The sequence below is a fragment of the Saccoglossus kowalevskii genome, chromosome 22, assembly GCF_978046115.1.
Source record: "Saccoglossus kowalevskii chromosome 22, keSacKowa6.1, whole genome shotgun sequence".
Taxonomy (NCBI): Eukaryota; Metazoa; Hemichordata; class Enteropneusta; family Harrimaniidae; genus Saccoglossus; species Saccoglossus kowalevskii.
Window position 1 is genome coordinate 8,169,998 of NC_140662.1, and position 20,693 is coordinate 8,190,690.

Consider the following 20,693-nt stretch of genomic DNA (forward strand, 5'->3'; position numbering starts at 1 on the left):
TTACATGCGATTACAGAGTAATACAATATTTCAAATAAGCAATTATTTTAATGATAGTTATTATAACGAAGTAAATAAAAAGACGTACATTTAAAAAATACTACCAAATGCGTTGATATGAAGGATATCGTAGAATGGTTCAAATATTGAACGGGGGTTCAATGACACATTATACACTGTAGTTACAAACCGCTTATCAGAAACTCACAGAACTGACATCGTTTTTCCATTTCACATTTACTTGAATACATTGAATTCACTGAATATACATCAAAAACAATTCGCGGGGAAACGAGTGGTTATTAGAAGAGCATTCCATGTGCATGCACTGTTAATAGTTAAATTAAATTTAATTTAATAACAAACATCTGTTACAACACGACAGGCGCAAGCATTCCTAGTCATTGTTCATTTGGAAAGATTTCGTAGTCTTTGAACACATGGGACGATTCCGTAGTCATTGAACATATGGGACGATTCCACAGTCATTGCACATATGGGACCATTCCTTAGTCATTGTAAATATGGGGCGATTCCGTAGTCATTGTAAAAATGGAATGATTGCGTAGTCATCGTAAATATGAAAGGATTCCATAGTCCTTGTAAATATGAAAGGATTTCACAGTCCTTGTAAATATGGAAGGATTTCGTAGTATTTGTAAATATAAAAGGATTCCATAGTCATTGTAAATATGAAAGGATTTCACAGTCCTTGTAAATATGGAAGGATTTCGTAGTCCTTGTAAATATGGAAGGACTTCATGCTCCTTGTAAATATGGAAGGACTTCATAGTCATTGTAAATATGGAAGAATTTCATAGTCATTGTAAATATGGAAGGATTTCATAGTCATTGTAAATATGGAAGGATTCCATAGTCAATGTAAATATGGAAGGATTTCGTAGTCATTGTAAATATGGAAGGACTTCATGCTCCTTGTAAATATGGAAGGATTTCATAGTCATTGTAAATATGGAAGGACTTCATACTCCTTGTAAATATAAAAGGATTCCATAGTCATTGTAAATATGAAAGAATTTCACAGTCCTTGTAAATATGGAAGGACTTCATGCTCCTTGTAAATATGGAAGGATTTCGTAGTCATTGTAAATATGGAAGGACTTCATGCTCCTTGTAAATATGGAAGGATTCCATAGTCATTGGAAATATGAAAGGATTTCACAGTCCTTGTAAATATGGAAGGATTTCGTAGTCCTTGTAAATATGGAAGGACTTCATACTCCTTGTAAATATGGAAGGATTCCATAGTCGTTGTAAATATGGAAGGACTTCATAGTCATTGTAAATATGGAAGGATTTAATAGTCATTGTAAATATGAAAGGATTTCACAGTCCTTGTAAATATGGAAGGATTTCCTAGTCATTGTAAATATGGAAGGACTTCATGCTCCTTGTAAATATGGAAGGATTTCATAGTCATTGTAAATATGGAAGGACTTCATACTCCTTGTAAATATAAAAGGATTCCATAGTCATTGTAAGTATGAAAGAATTTCACAGTCCTTGTAAATATGGAAGGACTTCATGCTCCTTGTAAATATGGAAGGATTTCGTAGTCATTGTAAATATGGAAGGACTTCATGCTCCTTGTAAATATGGAAGGATTCCATAGTCATTGTAAATGTGAAAGGATTTCAAAGTCCTTATAAATATGGAAGGATTTCGTAGTCCTTGTAAATATGGAAGGATTTCATACTCTTTGTAAATATGGAAGGATTCCATGGTCGTTGTAAATATGGAAGGATTTCGTAGTCTTTGCAAATATGAAAGGATTTCATAGTCATTGTAAATATGGAAGGATTTCATAGTCATTGTAAATATGGAATGATTTCATAGTCATTGTAAATATGAAAGGATTCCATAGTCATTGTAAATATGGAAGTATTTCACAGTCATTGTAAATATGAAAGGATTCCATAGTCATTGTAAATATGAAAGGATTCCATAGTCAGTGTAAATATGGAAGGATTCCATAGTTATTGTAAATATGAAAGAATTCCGTAGTCATTGTAAATATGGAAGGATTCCATAGTTATTGTAAATATGAAAGGATTTCGTAGTCATTGTAAATATGGAAGGATTTCATAGTCATTGTAAATATGAAAGGATTCCATAGTCATTGTAAATATGAAAGGATTTCATAGTCAGTGTAAATATGGAAGGATTCCATAGTTAATGTAAATATGAAAGGATTCCATAGTCATTGTAAATATGAAATGATTTCATAGTCAGTGTAAATATGGAAGGATTCCATAGTTATTGTAAATATGAAAGGATTCCATAGTCATTGTAAATATGGAAGGATTTCGTAGTCATTGTAAATAAGAAAGGATTCCATAGTCATTGTAAATATGGAAGGATTTCATAGTCATTGTAAATATGGAAGGATTTCATAGTCATTGTAAATATGGAACGATTTCATAGTCATTGTAAATATGGAATGATTCCATAGTCATTGTAAATGTGGAAGGATTCCATAGTCAATGTAAATATGAAAGGATTCCATAGTCATTGTAAATATGGAAGGATTTCACAGTCATTGTAAATATGGAAGGATTCCATAGTCATTGTAAATATGGAAGGATTTCATAGTCATTGTAAATACGAAAGGATTCCATAGTCAGTGTAAATATGGAAGGATTCCATAGTCAGTGTAAATACGGAAGGATTCCATAGTCATTGTAAATATGAAAGGATTTTGTAGTCCTTGTAAACATGGAAGGATTTCATAATCATTGTAAATATGGAATGATTCCATAGTCATTGTAAATATGGAACGATTCCATAGTCAATGTAAATATGGAAGGATTCCATAGTTATCCTCGGGGGCGGACATCCGGGTATTTTCTACCGCCTGGCAACCTTCGCGGTGAAAACAAAGACCAAAAACTCACAGAAAACGGTACTTTGCTATGGTTGTTGAGAGTCCCCTGAACAGTGTAACAAGATTAGCCCTACGTGTGTAACATATATGAATTTGGTTGTTCAGGATTACTTCGAAGTTGAGTTTGTGTTGTTTTCTCGAGTTTTCACCGGCTCCACTGGCGTTCCACAGCAGCACGCACAAAGCCCATAGAAATACGTGGTACAGTGGTGCGCGTCTTAGCAACGTAGAACGTCCGTGACGTAGCTCTGCCCCCGAGGATTGTAAATATGAAAGAATTCCATAGTCATTGTAAATATGGAAGGATTTCATAGTCATTGTAAATATGGAAGGATTTCATAGTCATTGTAAATACGAAAGGATTCCATAGTCAGTGTAAATATGGAAGGATTCCATAGTCAGTGTAAATATGGAAGGATTCCATTGTCATTGTAAATATGAAAGGATTTCATAGTCCTTGTAAATATGGAAGGATTTCATAGTCATTGTAAATATGGAAGGATTCCATAGTCATTGTGAATATGGAAGGATTCCATAGTCATTGTAAATATGGAAGGATTCCATAGTCATTGTAAATATGAAAGGATTTCATAGTCATTGTAAATATGGAAGGATTTCATAGTCATTGTAAATACGGAAGGATTCCATAGTCATTGTAAATAATTTTATGGAATGATTGCGTGTATGTTAAAATAGTATGTATATTTTAAAATAATGTGTGTGAGGGCGTTATCACTGAATGATAATTTCGTGTATGCGGAAGAAAGAAAAACGCGAGCATCCAGTTTACGCCCATTCATTCATTCTATGTATACTTATTGTATTCATTTATTTCTTACTTCCTTATGTCACATCTGTCTGGTTACAGTCATGTGATCCAGGGGGGTTCCAGAATAAAATTTATCATCAAAAATCGCATTGGGATAGCGTTTACAACAAGCAGACACACAAGTCTTCACTCAGTCGATAGTGATCAAAGTTGTTCAGCAACTACACAGTACACCAAAGTATATTCAAAGGCAAATATGCCAACCGTCTTATTAACAATAACACAACATAACGGTATTCAATAATAACACTATTACATTCATATCAATTCTGACATGAATATAAGAAAACTCCAATACTCCATACAAGTAATCTCAAATAGATGAAAGGGCTCCCTCTAGTGACCAATGCTATCACCCAAATTGTAGCTAGTCTACACAAGTAACAGCACTGGTACCTAAACAGTTTAGTAACAATACTCCGCTTCCCACAAGGGTAGCAACTATCTCAATAAATCAGCTATTGCATGAATTATACACAAAGTATTCAAACTCATCTTCTTTCACATTGAGCTCGTACAGGCGGCTTCATCGGCAATAAATCACACAAATAGTAACTGAACTGCCTGACTATCATTGGTCAATAAAATACAAGTACTTTACCATACACTTGTGTTCCACAGATACCTCACCAATGTATAAATCATCAGCATCCGCATATGCCCGTATCCACCATAATTTGCAGTAAAGATGCAATCAAAAATACCTTTCTCATTTAGACAAAAGTTATACAGTTAGATATCTTATCACATATGCAAAAACACAATTGTCACAGGACTTAAAGCTTAAACACAGTTAAGCAATGAATATAAGCAAGTATACAACTGGTAAAGCCAATAAGAATTTCGGCATGACCCTTGGGCAATTTTACATCAAAACATAGATGGCCATAAACGTAACTATATAGTTGAACTCTGAGGGCGCTCTAACTTACAATCATAGAGTTCTCTATTGATCAACAAAATTGACAGTAAATATCAATATAACGATGTGTATGCAATTCGCATACAAATAATGAGCTCTAACCTCTCATAAACTATAACAGAGCCATCTAACAAACATTTGCCACAATAAAACACAATATTATAACTCAATAAGTTCCTAAAACAACAGCTCGAAAAGTCTTTTTAACATACAGTTAAAGTTCAATGGCTCGATCATAGACCCAATGTTCGCATATGATGGTCAACCTATATATCACCGTTGTTCTGGTTTGCTTAATCTGGTTACATAAATCCGGTTCTCACTGTCTCTTGAATGTCAGTGATATGATTCAGGCACGGTATGCACAAAACGACAATGTCAAAGTCTCGGTAACTTAATTACTCATGATTATTATAACTGGCACGATGATTCCTTTTTTGCAACAATTCGAAGATGCGTGAAGCAATCCAGACACTTTCCTTCGACCACAGGATACTGCAGATATTTCATCAACGAGATGTGATCATTCCCCTTGGCGTTGTGTTGTTTACTGACACGATCGTTCAGTCGTTTTGACCCGAAGAAGTCTCTGAGCGCGTATATTTCGATCACACTGCCTCCAAGATGCGTTCAATCCCCCGCCCATGCATGTGAAATAGTTCCACAAAGTCTCAGAGTCAGTAGCGTTGAACCACAACTAATGTTAATTATTTGCCGACATCAACTGCATCAGTCGACACGATCAGTCGCCATCTTCTTCACGCACACACACGAGGCATGCCAGCTCTCCTGAAACTCGAGTGCTGATTGGCCAACAAGCGTCAAGTCCCAATTCGCCTAGAAACCGTACACAGTCACCATGACGCAATGTCATAGACATAACGGGGAAACAATACCTAATTATCAAGGGTACGTTATCAAATAAATTATGTACAAATAAAATACACAGTAGACACAGGCACAATATAGGACTAGATATCTGGGAAACACAATAAGTATAGCATTAAACTGTCACTAGCTAAAAATACAAAATTACAAATTGTGACACTCTCCTCCAAACAGACTGTCGTCCTCGACCTGTCAACAACTATACTTCTGGGTTGATACAACAGAAACTCATCGGACATCAGTAGATCTTCCATACCACTCAGAACCCACTGGCTTAATCACACCAGTCACCACACCGATACTCTTCACCATATCTTCTCACCCAGTCAATGTAGAATACAGAAGTATGCAATTGGAAACAATATCTGAACCATACATACACATATTCAAGTGAATAAAACAAGTAGTAAGATTCATAATTGGTGCTCACTGGCAAACAAAATCAATTTCACTTCATGGACAAAACACGTTCAGTGAATTATCTGTATTATTAATCCCCAACATGAGCATCAGCAAAGTCAAAGAATTTGGTCCTCTGCCCATGCTACATGGGAAGTAAAATGTCTTATCAGCGCTTCTCTATCCAACCTAATCTATTCTTCCTATCTTTTCATCTCCAGGCCTAGCATGTCTATGATACATTAAAATGCACTAAATACAGAAGAGTGAGATTCCGAAATGCATAAGATGGACTTACAACACAGTCCCTAACTTTCTAAACACAAAAACGTTGGTTGGGAAGAGCTTAATCAAGGAATTTTGGTCTTCCCAATACCAATCGAAAAGTAGAGAATCGAACAACTGTTTGCTCTGCCCGACTCTAAACAAGTAAAAGTAGCTGCAAAGTCAATTCCTCTATCAATAAAGGCTCTCAACTACTCAACATTCAATCAAACTATTTTACACTAGCACCTCCAGTACACCATACACAATGCCTATACATAACTTGCATAATGTATGTGGCAGTGGTAAACACCAAAGCAGAAATAAAGGTGAAACACACGATATACACTACATAAGAAACAAGAATTGAATAACCATAAAGCATGGCTCGGGCTCCCACCAATATGGAATCAGAAAACAAGTAGTGCATAGAGCGAAACACAAAGAGAAAAGAGAAAAGAGAAAAGAAATCTTCAAGAAAACAACTCATGTCATTTCACTTGCTCAGACTATTCAGCCAATCACTTCTTTTCATGGAGAATAAAGGTTTCAACATCTACTCTAAGCTGTCTAGTTGTCTCGGAATCTGATATTAGATTTATCTTTCTCATTAATCCAGATTCATCCAACTTGATATTCCTCAATTTAGTTATTTCTTTCTTCAGACACATAATCTCCCATTTCAACCACTCCATCCCATATCCAGGCTCAGAACCAGCTCTACATCCCTGATCGAAGCCATATCTGATGGGTGCTCTATGATTACGCTTTGGTCTGTTATGAATGTTCTGATCTGATGCCTTTTCTTCAGTTTCCGACACAACAACCTCGGACGTCAGTTCTTCAACTGGATTGCCCTCCAAGGTTTTTCCTTGACAAGGGGTAGCCTCCACCCTCTCATCTGGAGCACCAGTAAGCTCTTCATCTGTATCTGTTGAACTCAGATCTAAGGGTTCCTTGAAAGAAACCAGACTCTACAATCTATCATGGTTTGTTTCATCAGAGAATCTCCTCTCAGGTGGACCACATGATTCAGCATTACACATACCAACATGATATTCAAGAACACCATTTATCTCTGCATATCTGGATGTCATAAAGGATGCAGAATCCAATCCTGGATTTATAACTCTATCACTGGCATGATCTCTGGAGACTCTTACATCAGGACATATCTCTGATGTATAATCTGGACGTGGCCCCTGTTCAACCCAGTAGATTTCTTCAGCATTCTCCTCCTCCGATGTTTGGACTACAGATGATTCATGTTCCATGTCCGAAGACTCAACAACTGGCTTACGTCTTGTTCTAACACCTTCCCTTCTGACCCTACCCCGTGGGCCTGCTGTTCTCATAGGTCGATCTGGGTATTGTACAGGTAAGGAACAACATGGCAACAGCAGATGTCTATGCACTGTCCTAATACACCCATCTTTCTGTTCAGACCTTATCTCATAAACTGGTATGTCTTTTTTAATCACACGATATGGTATTTTCTCCCACTTATCAGATATCTTGTGTTTTCCTCTGAGTGAAACATTACGAATCAAAACTCTGTCACCTGGTTCCAATAATGCTTCCTTGGTCTTTTTATCATAACTTTGTTTGTCATACTCAGCTCGTTTCTTAACTCCCTTGGAGGCCGAATCATATGCTATCTTCAAGCGATCTCTCAAGGCAGCAACATATTCATCAGGACTCCCATCCTGAAAGTCTTCCGGCTCTAATCCCAGGTATATATCAACTGGCAATCTTGGGGGGCGACCATACATCAAATAATATGGGGAATATCCAGTAGCGTCACATTCTGTGCAGTTGTAAGCATGGACAACTGGGCCAACATATTGCTTCCAATCCTGTTTTTGATCATCAGACAAGGTGCCAAGCATGTCAATTAATGTCTGATTGAAGCGTTCGCATTGACCATTTCCCTGAGGATGGTAAGAAGTGGTTCTAGACTTTGTCACACCCAACAGCTCACATAACTTCCTTATAACCTTTGACTCAAAATTGCGGCCTTGATCCGAATGCAATCGGGCCGGGAAACCGTAATGATTCAGAAAGTTGTCCATCAGGGTCTTTGCTGTTACCATTGCTGTCTGATTTTTAGTCGAAACCGCTACGGCATACCTGGTAAAATGGTCCGTCATGACCAGAACATCCCTGACTCCACCCTTACAAGGTTCAATCGTCAAATAATCCATTCAAATGAGTTCAAGTGGATATGTGGTAACTATATTAACTAGTGGGACACAAACCTTGGCAGCAGGTGTAACTTTGCGTCTGGTACATCTTTCACAGGAACGTATCTTATTACAAACATCCTCACTCATCTTTGGCCAATAAAATCTAGCTCTCAGTAAATCCAAGGTACGTTCCTGGCCCAAATGACCCATGTCATCATGGACTGCTTCCAAAGCTGTACCACGATACTTGGCAGGAAGTACCAACTGATATTGCATACGCCCATCAGGTTTCATTCGTCTCCGGTGAAGTACGTTCTTACGAAAACAGAAATGTTTCCACTCTCTCTAACCCCACTGAACTGGCAGTGATTCATGTGATCTCTCAGCAGCTGATAGTGGCTTGCCCATCTCAAAATATCTATATAGTCGTCCTACTACAGGGTCATTTAATTGGTGTTGCCTCCACTCATCCATGGAAACAGTAGGAAGAGACAACTTGTCTGGATTAATCTGTGGATTCAATAATGTTCTGGGTACAACAGGAACAACTCCACCAATTCTTTCAATATATGGTTTCTCTATATATTGACCATGACAAATTGCTGTCACAGTTTCAGCAGCAAAAGTGTTTCTCCCTCTGTCCTCTGGTGATACCAATTTCTTCCAGTATGGATTCACATCATCTGAGGAATAATCTGACCGTGGCTGACGTGACAAACCATCGGCATCTCTATTTAATTTACCTGGTCTATATTCAAGAGAAAAATCAAAGGTCAACAGTGCCTGCAACCACAGATGACCAGTTGCATCCAACTTCGCAAAGGTTAAGATATATGTCAGCGGATTATTATCCGTTAGGACATGAAATCTTCTTCCATACAGGTATTCCTTAAACTTATCCGTTATAGCCCACTTCAGAGCAAGGAACTCCAGCTTGTGTGCCGGGTAATTGCGTTCACTTTTGGATAAGCTACGACTTGCATAAGCTACAACTCTTTTGTCCCGGTTTTCTCCTTGAGACAGTGTGGCTCCCAACCCCAACAAACTTGCGTCTGTGTGAAGCTCAAACTTCTGTGTATAATCTGTGTAAGCCAGCACTGGTGGATTCACCAACCTTTCAATTAAAGTGTCAAATGCTTGTTGGCATTCTGATGTCCAGTTGAAATCTCGTAACTCTGATCCACGAGCCTGTCGCATTTTTCCATCTCTGCCCTTTCTAACATATAGACCTTGGGTTAAATCATTCAGGGGTTTGGCGACCTTTGAATAATCCTTCACAAACCTCCTGTAGTACCCTGTCACACCAAGGAAAGTTTTAACCACCTTTGCATTCTTCGGCACAGGCCAATCTCTAAGTGCCTCAGTCTTAGCAGGGTCAGTTTGCACTCCCTCTCTTGAGACAATATGCCCCAAATACTGAACTTCAGAACCAAAGAAATTACACTTCTTTGCCTTGACCTTCAAGCCATTCTTCAATAAGCGATCAAAAACTTGCTGGAGCCGGTCCAGATGTTCTGAATAGGTCTTTGCAAAAACAATGACGTCGTCTAAATACACAACACATATCTTATTGTTGAGACCATCCATGCATTTGTCCATCACCTTCTGGAACGTAGCAGGTGCATTGCATAGGCCCATGCTCATATGTGTACATTCAAAATGTCTAACTGGTGTCACAAAGGCAGTCTTTTCTATGTCATCCTCATGCATCGCAATTTGCCAATAATCACTCTTGAGATCAATTGTGGAAAACCAATTGGATCCCTGAAGAGTATCAAATGTTTCCTCAATTCTAGGTAAGGCATACACGTCCTTAATGGTTTGAGCGTTCGGCTTCCAATAATCGATGCACAGTCATATACTGCCATCTTTCTTTTCTACAAGAACAACTGGTGCAGCGAAGGGGCTACTAGACTTCTGTATAACATTACTATCCAACTTTCCCTTCAATATTCTCTTCAGATTATCATACATTGCGGGAGCTACCCGTCGGTGTCACTCTCTAATAGGTTCCTCATTAGTTAGCTTTATTCTATGTTTCTCCAGTGTGCAACAGCCTAAATCATTTTCATGTTTTGAAAATACTTCACTGTTCTTCTGGAAAAATCTCTTAGCCTCTTGTAACTGAGCCTGATCCAATGAGGTATTATCCACCTTAAGTTTTACATCATCCACAATCAATTCTGTTACATCCTTCATCTCACACAACTTATCACCATGAACATCTAGGGTGGCTTTCTGGGCATTGATCTGGGCATTCGTTCTTTTGGGGTAACAATCCAAGTCACAGCACATGCATCATCAATAATTTCTCCTGGCCTATTAACAAGATTTCTGTCTGACATATTAATGACTCTCACAGCCAATCTTGAGGAATTACTTAATACACCTTAACACAGTAGCTGCAGGTGTTGTAGACAGTGGGGCTCTGGCCTTTTTACTTGGTTCCACCACTACCAAATACTGATCTTTATTTGTCCCACCTCGCACTCTGCCAAATACTATTGCGCCTTCATCTGGTCTGATGCACAAAGGTGCATGAATAGATGCTCTGATATGTCCCAAGTGACCGTCATCTCCTATGAACCTATGCTGTGCTTCTATATGTCGACAAACTGCTTTCCCTGTAACTGACATTCTCTGATATTGTACATGTCTTTTATTAAGATAGATTGCACTATACATATCATACTTATCTAATAGATTAGTACCTGCAGTCACAAACACCTGCTTATTATATTTATTATCCGGAGTCACCAGTACCAGAACAAGATATTTATCATCCTTGCCAAATAACTCATATGGAAATGAGGCAGTCACTTCTATATATTCCAGATAGGGCACATTCTGTCCATCAGCTCCGGATATAGTGAACGCATCTTCTATTTTTTCAATAGGAGTATGTGACAAGTCCCTTCTGTAAAATGAATGACTCACTGTCGTGACCTGTGACCTATATGTGCAATAAACTACCTAAAAATACATATACTTAAGTGTTAAACTTACTGAACTTAGCCACAGTCAATGGACAGCACCTTGTGAGTCTCAGTAAACACACTCGCAGTGTATCTATATCCCAATTGCCACACGTTTTGGGCGCCAATTCTGTCACACCTGTCTGGTTACAGTCATGTGATCCAGGGGGGCTTCCAGAAAAAAAATTACCATCGAAAACCGCATTGGGATAGCGTTTACAACAAGCAGACACACAAGTCTTCACTCAGTCGATAGTGACCAAAATTGTTCAGCAACTATATTCAAAGTATATTCAAAGGCAAATATGCCAACCGTTTTATTAACATTAACACAACATAACGGTATTCAATAATAACGCTATTACATTCATATCAATTCTGACATGAATATAAGAAAACTCCAATACTCCATACAAGTAATCTCAAATAGATGAAAGGGCTCCCTCTAGTGACCAATGCTATCACCCAAATTGTAGCTAGTCTACACAACTAACAGCACTGGTACCTAAACAGTTTAGTAACAATACTCCGCTTCCCACAAGGGTAGCAACTATCTCAATAAATCAGCTATTGCATGAATTATACACAAAGTATTCAAACTCATCTTCTTTCATATTGAGCTCGTACAGGCGGCTTCATCGGCAATAAATCACACAAATAGTAACTGAACTGCCTGACTATCAATGGTCAATAAAATACAAGTACTTTACCATACACTTGTGTTTCACAGATACCTCACCAATGTATAAGTCATCAGCATCCGCATTATGCCCGTATTGCATTTGCAGTAAAGATGCAATCAAAAGTTATACAGTTAGATTGTCACTAGACTTAAAGCTTAAACACAGTTAAGCAATGAATATAAGCAAGTATACAACTGGTACAGCCAATAAGAATTTCGGCATGACCCTTGGGCAATTTTACATCAAAACACAGATGGCCATAAACGTAACTTTATAGTTGAACTATGAGGGCGCTCTAACTTACAATCATAGAGCTCTCTATTGATCAACAAAATTGACAGTAAATATCAATATAACGATCGTCTATGCAATTCGCATACAAATAATGAGCTCTAACCTCTCATAAACTATAACAGAGCCATCTAACAAACATTTGACACAATAAAACACAATATTATAACTCAATAAGTTCCTAAAACAACAGCTCGAAAAGTCTTTTTAACACACAGTTAAAGTTCAATGGCTCGATCATAGACCCAATGTTCGCATATGATGGTCAAACTATATATCACTGTTGTTCTGGTTTGCTTATTCCGGTTACATAAATCCGGTTCTCACTGTCTCTTGAATGTCAGTGATATGATTCAGGCACGGTATGCACAAAACGACAATGTCAAAGTCTCGGTAACTTAATTACTCACGATTATTATAACTGTAATATATTAAATAAATTCAATATAAGATCATTCAAATTTTTAAATTATTTAACAATAAAGGCGGCCATCCCATCTCCATGGAAGAAAATATTGTATGAAGGTCAGAGGTCACGTACCTGCAATACAATAACTTGTAATGTACTATCTTGCAAACAATATTACAATCCATTTATGCATACTCTTGAAGTGCCAGCTATATAAGAAATGGTCAGCAATCTTTGAGGATATTCAAAATGATCAGTGGGTACAATATTTTAATATGTCATTTAATATTACCAGTGAAACTAAACGTCAGGCTTTTCAATATAAAATACTCCATAGAATCATTCCATGTAACACTAGGTTACAGAAATGGAGTATAATAGATACTGATTTATGTAATGATTGTGACCAGATCGACATATTATGTCACTTCATATTCCAGTGTAATATAGTAAACTGTTTTTGGAGTGATTTAACACGCTGGTATGAGGTAGCTATATCAGATTATTTACCATTATCTTGTAAAAATGTAATGTTTGGATTCATACCACTTAATATAGATAATTTCACTATGAATTACTGTATTTTACATATATAAGCACAAATATTTCAGAAACCGTTCTTTTCATATTAGTTTTAATGGCTTCTTACGAGAATTGAAAAATAAGACTCTAGTAAAAAAAGGCAAGCACAAACTGCTGGCAAATACCAAGAATTTACTTCACTGTGAGCTGTAATTCTTAATCTATTATTATAAGCCCGTACATTCATTGCATATTTAAAAATACCAATACTTTGCCACCTACAACTATAGTTTGTGATGCACTGTTATATTATCTGTTAATAAAAAAGTAAGGTAAATGTGTTAAACAATTAAATTCATCAAAGAATAGAGTAGAGAATACTGATAGTGATCTCTCACATATTATAAAATAACTACATGATGATAAACAGTAATTACATCACAAATTGAAATAATGATAGATATGTATAAACAGGAATATTCGGTTTCATTGCATATATTGTTGAGAGGAAAAGCATGACTCTAGTTACTGTCATTGACATTTTACAAACATTGATTTCACGGGAGAGCGTATGCACGAATCTGAGTAAAGAGGGGAAAAAATCGGCTCTGTAAAATCTGTATAAATAGCGGGAACCAGGCAATAAATAACATAAAATGAGCAGCAAGAGCAAAAACAAACCATCAGGCAATCAGCAGGGAACAGAAACAGGGAAAAGAAGAGTAGATGAAATGATGACACGCCAAACTGAAAAGTCAAAAAAACACAAGCAGATGATAGAAGATGGAGACCTAACGGAAATTATTCAAATGAATCACGAGGAAAGAGAGGAAATAATAGTCAAGCTACTACTAGTATTCACAATCAAAGAGAAAGTCGTGAAAGTAGACCCCTGGTAACAAAAGTCGGTGAACTACATCAGAAAGTTGAAGACATGTAAGAATTGATTGACTCCGTGAGTTACCATATAGAGCAAGCAGAAAACAAGATGGCGGACAGGGGTGAACTAGAGGAATTGCAAATGAGATTGAATGAAGCGGAGCAACGAATAAAGAGATCGGAAGAGCACTGTGACGACCTAGAAAACCGAGGTAGGCGGAAAAACTTGAATTTCCATAACATAGAGGAAGGAGCAGAAAAGCCAGAAGGCAATTGCGCCGATTTTATTAGAAAGTTTGTAAACGGCCATATGCAAGTTAAGGACTTTCCCGAACGCGTGTCCATTCAAATGGCCCACCGCGCTCCGACATTCAGGCAACCGGGAAAAACAAGAATGATCAAAGTAGCCTTTCTCGACGCTAGCATAGCAAGGAAAATACTCCACGCAGCACCGGCATCATTGAAGAACAACCTGTTCCACGGAAAAAAGTGTGTATGTTACCGACGACGTCAGCAAAGAGGTGTTAAAAGAGAGAAAGAAACTACTGGAATATAGAAAGAAAAAGAAGATGGAACATCCAGAAAAGAACTTATATCCAATGCAAAGTACCTGCCACATTGATGATGGAAACGGAAGACGGCAAGATGAAAGCAATTCGCGCGAGTGACATTAAGTGAAAATCTCCGAACTCGAACAGTTTAATATAATGTTTTACCAACAGACGGTCACCATGTGTCAAATCATTTTGGCGGACTGTGTTTACACGAATTTCTGAAGTTCAGATAAGTAAATGGTTAATTGTTACAATCTCCATTAATACAATAATTGGACACCATTATTAAAGACCAAACAAGCTTATAAACAATGTACGTGTTTGAATAATGCCCTTAGTAAAATAGGAATGAATAAACCCAAACAATTGAAGTAAATAATTATTCTCCTCCCTTTGGTCGTTTGGACAATGGAGTGTTTGAGTACACTACAGTTATACTGCAGTGTCACAGAAATGTATTACGAGCAATTCCATGTATGTCTAGGTATGTCAGTCAAGGTTAAAATGTATACTAATTGTGTCAGTTTTTCGAACGGTCGTACAAGCAGATAATATCCGAATGAAATTGAAGTTGGAAAATGTTTGACAGCACTAAACGTCCAGCACCAAAGAACATACGTACTTATTACTGCTGTAGGTACTGTGTATTGCTGTATCGCACCATGTTCTCTCTATAACGATCACTTACTTATTTTGTTCGCACCAGCGTTTCATATATATGTGAAGTAAATAATTGTGCCATTGATAATTTGCAAAATGGTCCTGAGCCGCAAATAAGCATTTCTGTGCAAACCATATTATTCTCTCATTTGTATACTCTTCAATTCATTCATGTTTTTACACATTTTATTTATTTAATGTTCCCAACACAGATTATAACATTGTAGACTACAAAATGAAAAATTCGCTATGGCAGAAAGATTGTGATTATAGAATAATAGAACAGCAAAATTAAAAAGAAATTAAAACAGACACATTTTATTACAAAGATATCAGGTAAAACATAATTCTTGGTGTTTCCTCCCAAACATGTAGTTGAAATATTAAAAAATCAGAATATAGTTGTAAAGGAATTTCGAAACGATCTATTGCTATGTCATGTGACTTTAAAATTAAAGTTAGGACGAGAATACCATTTACAGATTTAACAATACTAAATTAAAATAAATACGTCGATGGGAAAGTTAATGAAGAGTGTAATTCAGTACAGTGTAAGCATCATACTTACGCTAATTAAGATCTTTCACGCAATTTGTCTGGACCGATTCAATTCTTTCCCAAATTAATTTACAGTTGTTCTAATTACCCGGAAAATATTGCATACAAGTATGACAATGAGGGTTAGACTGATGCGCATTTGATTAGTGGCCCTAAAAAACATCAAGCATTTTTATATCAGAAAATAAGGACTTCCTTATTAATTCAGTTGCATGATATCGGTGATAACAATTTTATTGTATACAGTGGGTAGCATTTAAAAGTTACCGTGCCTTATTTAAGCTTGGTATACTTGGTAATTATCTATTTTAATATTTTCGATACATGATTAGAAACGTACATTGTTTGTCAGTATAGTATGTAGAACGCTTTTCGCAAAAATGGAATCACAAATTATACATTATATATACTAACAATCATAGTAATTTAGAATTTAAGCGTTGACATGCATCAGGTAAACACTGTGTTGTGTTTTTTGACAAAAACCAGTGTCCCCACTTCTGGGCTCTTCTTATTTTGTTCTCATTACCAGTAACATAGTTGTTTTGCAAAACAACTGGACTGATGTTTTGCTGCATATCTTGACTATGGTACCACTGCCCACTGACAAATCTGTCTCTGGAAAGATAAGTCAATCTGATGGGGTCCTCACGAATAGCAATGTTGGATAATATTACTTGTTCTGAACCTCGAAAATGAATGTTCTGTTGTCCTTGTTTGAACTTGCTCATACGTTTACCTAGCCTTGTGGATAGTGTATTCCAGACTCGTTGTGTTGCCCTTGTTGCATTGAGGTACAGAAAACCAGCACAGAATTCTGATTCATCAGCGTAATTTGCGACATTTACGTGCATATCTGAGGGAGTTGGCTTTTCACGAAACAGATGAAGTGGGTTTTTAAACCACACAGCGTCACCTTCGGTTATTAATATGCTAATATTACTCGTCAACAACCTATTAATCATCCTTACACGGAACAGTCCAAATTGATAATAATTGACACGCCCATATGACATAGGATCTTCTGTTCCGAATTCTATAAGCCTGACATTCAGCTCAGGTCGCCAATCAAGTAATCCATCGTATGCAGCTTGGTCAGTAGTAATAAACACCGTTTGCTCTAATACGTCATCAAAACAATCCACGTTGCAAATCCAACTTTTTGTCATATTCAAGTAAGCATGGTTCAAAAACTGCACAGCGACAAAACCATAATGTTTCTGTATATCTGAGCTTATTCTAACTAAATCTGTTTTCATCACACTTGATCCAGCCTGTACGGATACATTCATGTCTGTGAATGTATCACTATTTGAATAATGTTCCTGGACTCGCGCGTGCGTATTCGGCACCAGACTATCCAAACCAGATGCAGTCTTAAAACGATTGTTAAATATCCAATCCCTGTTATAGTTTCTTATTGAGAAAATGATCAATGCTACGATGACTGCAACACACAGAGAACGCGATATTATTTTCAGTGCGTTTTGGGACATCATATTGCAATGTATAATTAATACAGCTTCAGCCTTATAATATCCACCATATGGTGCATTTAATGAAACTATGTGAAACGTATAATAAATTCAATAATAAATGAATGAAAACATTGTTTAAATATTATTTTCCTTAATGACCAAAATGGAGAACAAGCAGAATAAATTATTTTAATAATTACATATTTTAGTAAAGCATCGACTACCATAACCTATACATATGCAACGTTTTACGAGTGATCATTCCCTTACAAATTATATTCGAACTAATTAAATCAACCTGATTTAGACCCGAAAATGGAGTAGAATTTTGTTAGTGAATATATCTAACTGTCATTGGCAACCATTTAATATATATATATTTTCATTTAAAATTGATACTTAATTTAATTTTATGGCTCATTATCAAAGCGACAGCTGGGGTGAGGCTGTTGTAATTTGTTTGTGTGCAAACATATTAATAACTAATAATGGTATTAGCAGCTTTCAACTGATCCATATTCTAATCCAAGTAAAGGGCCAGTTGTACAGGTGGAGGGTCAATTCTACAATGTTTTTATATTCGCATTAGAACATTCTATCCTGGTTGTTAAAAACATATGGTTCCCAAGGCTGTACTGTTTTACCAGTTAGCCTGTGAGATGTTTCTGTACTATAGTTCTGTTGGTATTATACACTATAGTAAACTACACATTGCAGTGTCCATACGATTGTGGCTCTGTCAGCATCCGCCTTGTATGCAAATTACGTTCGTCTGACGCATTACAAAACAAACGTCGAGATTGTGGTGGAACAAGACACGACTCACATTGGTTCCATTTACTAAAGCTGGCCCAGGCTTATACTAGAGATATAGCTAATTCTCTCGCGCCCCATATAAAAAGTAAAACCTGGCTCGTCACAAGAGCCCAGCAAGAGGTTGGCTGAGAACAACCTTCCAGAACTGTGTTCTGAGTGAGACTAACGTGAATTTGCTTTCCGTGCTCATTACGAGGAAACAGAAACATAGGAATTTGAATAATAACAGCACAGCTGGACGACCTGTCCTCAATTTAACCCCTGTCATACCTAACTTGTTCTTTGTTTAAAACAATATCATCTAAAGCAGTGTGCACTGCAGGTATCTAATTACGCATACTAGTTTATAATGTGACGTGCAACATTAATTAAGCAACATTATTAACAATATGGCAAGAATAGTTATACACTCAAGGGTTTGCAATAAAAACGACAATACAATTGAAAAAATATATGATATTTCAAATATTCATAGATTTAAAATTGTGGCCATCTTGAATTTGCAATATCAACTAAACAATGTTATTTATATAACATGGAATTCAAACTGAGACAACAAGTCAACAATTGTAATTGTGGATCCCCATCTTTTAAGTAAGTTTGAAAAACTGACGAAGCAAATGTTTATCAAACGAGCGCATTCACATTATACTCAAATTTCTGGTCTAGGAACAACTCTCAAACACATAAATGTAAGTGATCGGGCTCTTTGAATATAGTGAATTGAAATCAAAGACGTTACTCGCTGGTTGCCTTTATTTCATTCAGGCATCTTTATTTTTACGAACGCTTCTGACATAGCAATTAGAAGGTGTAACAGGTAATATTTGATAACACTAAGGTGACACATGGTAGATATTTCCGTTGCTTTATTCAGTTTTAACAGACACATATCTTTTAAATTTATGTTGTTGTTTTTCCGAGCAACATTTGCGGGCATTGAAGATTCCGCTGTCACTCCATAAGTATATATCGCTTTTGATGATAATGCGTTTTTTAAACGGATTAAAATTGTTCTTACAAATTCTCGCAAGACGATCATGTGCAATGTTGTGGAGTGTGGACTTTTAGACTGTATGATATTTCGCGATTAACTTGATTAAGTTGTGCATATATTTCAGTATGCAAATCCTAGGAGATCTATGTATTCTCAAAACTTGTGCACATGTGTACTGCATGTTCTCACTGCGTAATAAATGTCCAATATTTTTTTATAGGATATTCCATTGATAAATGGGGGCATTGAACCCCTTTTACTTTTCGCATGTCGTGCACAATTGGTGGTAGGACTCGCCTATTGCCTTTAAAAGTATCACAATTTCCCCAAATATCACATATATATTGGCTTTCTCAGCAGTGTAGTTTCAGTCAGATAATAATAACCTTGTATTTCGACACATCTGCGTATCTGCATCTTCCCCGCGATAAATTGTCTCTAAATCAAACCTAAAAACCCCAATATGAGGCGATTACACAACGCTCAGACACATACCTCTGATATAGTTGCAATACGATGTCTCAAAACATGTTAAAGATATCAACTCGTTTTGTATTATGTCTGTGTAGTACATTTCTGACGTTGGCTGGGTTCCTGTATGGATACTTCTCTTGGTGGAACATTCGTCTACCTACGATAGACTCGATTCATCCGAGAACGTGGTTGTACCTGATGTGGACGGAGTCAATACAAGTGCCGAGAAATTACTTGAAATCACTACGGCTATACAAACACGTTATGGCTTTATCGTTGTGCAGTTTTTGAACCATGCTTACTTGGATATGGCAAAGAGTTGGATTTGCAACGTGGATTGTTTTGATGACGTATTAGAGCAAACGGTGTTTATTACTACTGACCAAGCTGCATATGAAGGATTACTTGGTTGGCGGCCTGAGCTGAATGTGTTGCTTATAGAATTTGGAACAACAAATCCTATGTCATACGGACATGTCAATTATTATCAATATGGACTATTCCGTGTAAAGACAATTGGTATGTTGTTGACAAGAAATATTAGTGTATTAATAACTGAATTGGACGCTGTGTGGTTTGAAATCGTCTAAAAGCCAACAGTCTACAACATTATGTGAGCTTTGAATTAGAACAGACTATTTGTGGTTTTCTTCTTAGAAAACATAGCCAAGGTATCTTTGATGTCACATGTTCTACATAACAGTTTTAAGAAATAAGGCGTATGAACGTCCTGCGACAATTTATAAGAACAAATTTATTTTAATTTGAGAAACGTATTATCATTAAAAAATATACATACTTAACGAAGAAACAACAGGAATTCCAATTGTCCGGGAATGTTGCTCGGCAAAAAGTTCAAAAAATATGGGTCTGTTAAAACTGTATAAGCTGTATTAATAAGTCTACTATATGTCACATTAATGCTATCACAATATTGTATGTTACCATATGACAGCATAGATGAATTGTTTAATGTTTAAGAATTTGGAAGAACAAATAGATGA

The 20,693-nt window shown here is 36.7% G+C and overlaps 1 protein-coding gene across 1 annotated transcript; it reads right to left on the minus strand.

The window, feature by feature from the left end:
- Positions 1–16,340: 16,340 nt before the first annotated feature.
- LOC144349485 (UDP-galactose:fucoside alpha-3-galactosyltransferase-like) lies at positions 16,341–17,216 on the minus strand. Its single transcript, XM_078008054.1, has one exon. It carries the CDS (start codon positions 17,214–17,216, stop codon positions 16,341–16,343), a length of 876 nt encoding a protein of 291 aa, XP_077864180.1.
- Positions 17,217–20,693: the final 3,477 nt, after the last annotated feature.

Bases quoted from the DNA above. Each gene is read 5' to 3' on its own strand.
- LOC144349485 (XM_078008054.1), bottom strand. From the start codon at position 17,216: ATGAATGTATCCGTACAGGCTGGATCAAGTGTGATGAAAACAGATTTA.